Genomic DNA, 2500 nt, shown 5'->3' with positions numbered 1-2500 from the left:
TAGTAGTAGTAGTAGTAGTAGTAGTAGTAGTAGTAGTAGTAGTAGTAGGGTTAGTAGTAGTAGTAGTAGTAGTAGTAGTAGTAGTAGTAGTAGTAGTAGTAGTAGTAGTAGTAGTAGTAGTAGTAGTAGTAGTATATTTATTATTATTATTATTATTATTATTATTATTATTATTATTATTATTATTATTATTATTATTAGTGTCATATCTCTCATTTTTTTTTTCTTAATTACCACACCCACCGTTGTGAAATCCATATTGTAGTAGATATCATCGGGTACGATATCATAACAATCAGTACAAGACCCGTCACATCCAAAGCAATGCATATCACTCCTAGCAAACGAGATATTATAGTAGATCTCATTCATCACAGCTGTCAGGTTTTGACCCAGTGATCCTGCCACGATTGTGTTGATTTGGTTCTGCATATCGGCCAAGTATTCAACAGCCTGGGCCAACTCTGGAAAGATATATATGTATTAAAATGAAACACTTTTCTTCAGTGCGTCAAGTTGATATAATAATAATAATAATAATAATAATAATAATAATAATAATAATAATAATAATAATAATAATAATAATAATAATGACAATAAAGATAATGATATCAATAGTAATAATAATAATAATAATAATAATAATAATAATAATAATAATAATAATAATAATAATAATAATTATTATTATTATTATTATAACAAAGTACTAAAACAACCCCCCCCCCCACTCCCCTGCCCTCTTCCAAAATATTAACCTTATGCCATGTCTTGTCTTACTCGTGATGAGTTGCTATTGTCTTGAAATTCCTTGAGTGGCACTTTGAGCACAGTGCATATTGCATTATAAATGACAGGCTGCCTCAATTCGATATATATGAGACTTGGGTTAAAGTTTCATTTCTACACTTTAAAAAGTAATGAACAAAAATGAAAATAACAGCTTCGAAAAAGAACAAAATACGAAATACGAAACGTTTCGGGCTCAAAACCCGGCTTCACCGACTAACAAAAACATTAGTACATCATTTACAATCGGGTTAGAGAAATATTTATGTTCCTTACTTTCTTTTAGAGCCTCTAACAGCTTAATACATCTTCATTGTGGAGTGTTATCTAGACGCTTAAAAAGGGGATAAGAAGCAAACAAAAGTTTCATATTTGGGCTCTCCCGACGTGCACTTATTTGCAGGTCTGATAACCCAATTCCTTATGGGCTCATTATTGTAATGGAAATCTCATTTAAAAAATGACGCAAACTATTGTCCATTATAACCGTGTTAAACTAGGCCCATAAGTGGATTCGGATGCCAGACCTGCTTTTCTGTGCATGTCGGGCTCTACCATTCCGAGTACGTGTGTTATTCCACACAGACCCCAAATCGGCAGATGTGGATGGACTAAAAAGACAGAAAAAGAATTAGGCGGTCATTAATTACCTATGTCTTTGGAATATTCATGAACAAATAAAAAAACTATTATTATGACTTCGAAAAAGCGTTGAGTGTTTGGTACTCTGTCCTTTTTTTTTTCTAAGCTCTTCCATTCATTTTTTGTTCACGACTTTTTACAGTCCACAGCTACTAGCAGTTTAATATCACCATATAATAATATTATTATTACAAATCTATTACCTGCATCCAAATTCCCGGTGTCGCTAAAAGGGGAGGCGAGGTCATCAGAATAATCCTGGACTGCGGGTTGCCAAATGATCGAGCCTACGTCTGGAAATTGGAGTAAGAACAGGCTTCAACAGTCGTGACGTCACTTCCCGCGTAATGACGTATAGTAACATAGTAACTGTTTCTAAACTATCGGAACAATGGCGGACGCCCTTATGAAATATTTCTCCGATGAGCATAAAAGTGTATCCAGAGGAGAAAAACATTATGGATCTGATCATGTTTTGACTTATACATTCTGATCACGTGGAATCTGAAAAAGTTCTTGTCAGCATGAGGAATAAAAAGTACTGATTTTCTTTGTTTAGAACCAAGCTGCTCGTTACTGGGCGACGTGATATCAGACTATTGAATCCCATTGTTGCATCATGACCATCTAAAGAGGCGGTTCAATTAATGTCGTTTTATTAAAAATCATAATGGTGACAATATCGATAATGATTGGGGGTTTAAATAGCTCAGTTGGTAGAGTACTCGCTTCACACGCAAAAGGACTGAGGTTAATTCGGGTGAAATTGAAATTAATTTTCTGATTCCCTTGTCCACCAAGTAATGAATGGGTAGCTGGGTCTGTTAGATCTGGCTGGAAGTATTTTGTGATAGACACATTCCTATCCAGAGGGGAGCAAACAATCGCTATTATACATTTCATACTAAAGAAACCGGGATAAACTCCGACTCTGAAGGCCGTTTTTTAAAAACAATAATGATGATGATTTCATGATATCTGAGGCAGTAATGCTAGACGTAACAAAGAATATAGGAATGTCTCGGAATATTTTGTCGATCATGTTATTAAGATGATGCTATTGATG

The 2500-nt window shown here is 34.4% G+C and overlaps 1 protein-coding gene across 1 annotated transcript in view; it reads right to left on the bottom strand.

Annotated features, from left to right (window-relative positions):
- LOC144966655 (uncharacterized) overlaps positions 1-2500 on the bottom strand; it is a 29524-nt gene that overhangs the window by 19096 nt on the left and 7928 nt on the right. The window contains exons 7-8 of the mRNA XM_078903414.1: positions 1638-1727; positions 244-464 (exon numbers count right to left, since the gene is read on the bottom strand). Of these exons, the coding sequence (XP_078759540.1) occupies positions 244-464; positions 1638-1727 (311 nt within the window). The remainder of the gene's footprint in view (positions 1-243; positions 465-1637; positions 1728-2500) is intronic.

Source organism: Berghia stephanieae, chromosome 2, assembly GCF_034508935.2.
Source record: "Berghia stephanieae isolate SIO BIC M18660-M18661 chromosome 2, UCSD_Bste_1.3, whole genome shotgun sequence".
Taxonomy (NCBI): Eukaryota; Metazoa; Mollusca; class Gastropoda; order Nudibranchia; family Aeolidiidae; genus Berghia; species Berghia stephanieae.
Note: the sequence above shows the minus strand (reverse complement) of the source record. Positions and strands in the feature narration are given on the sequence as shown.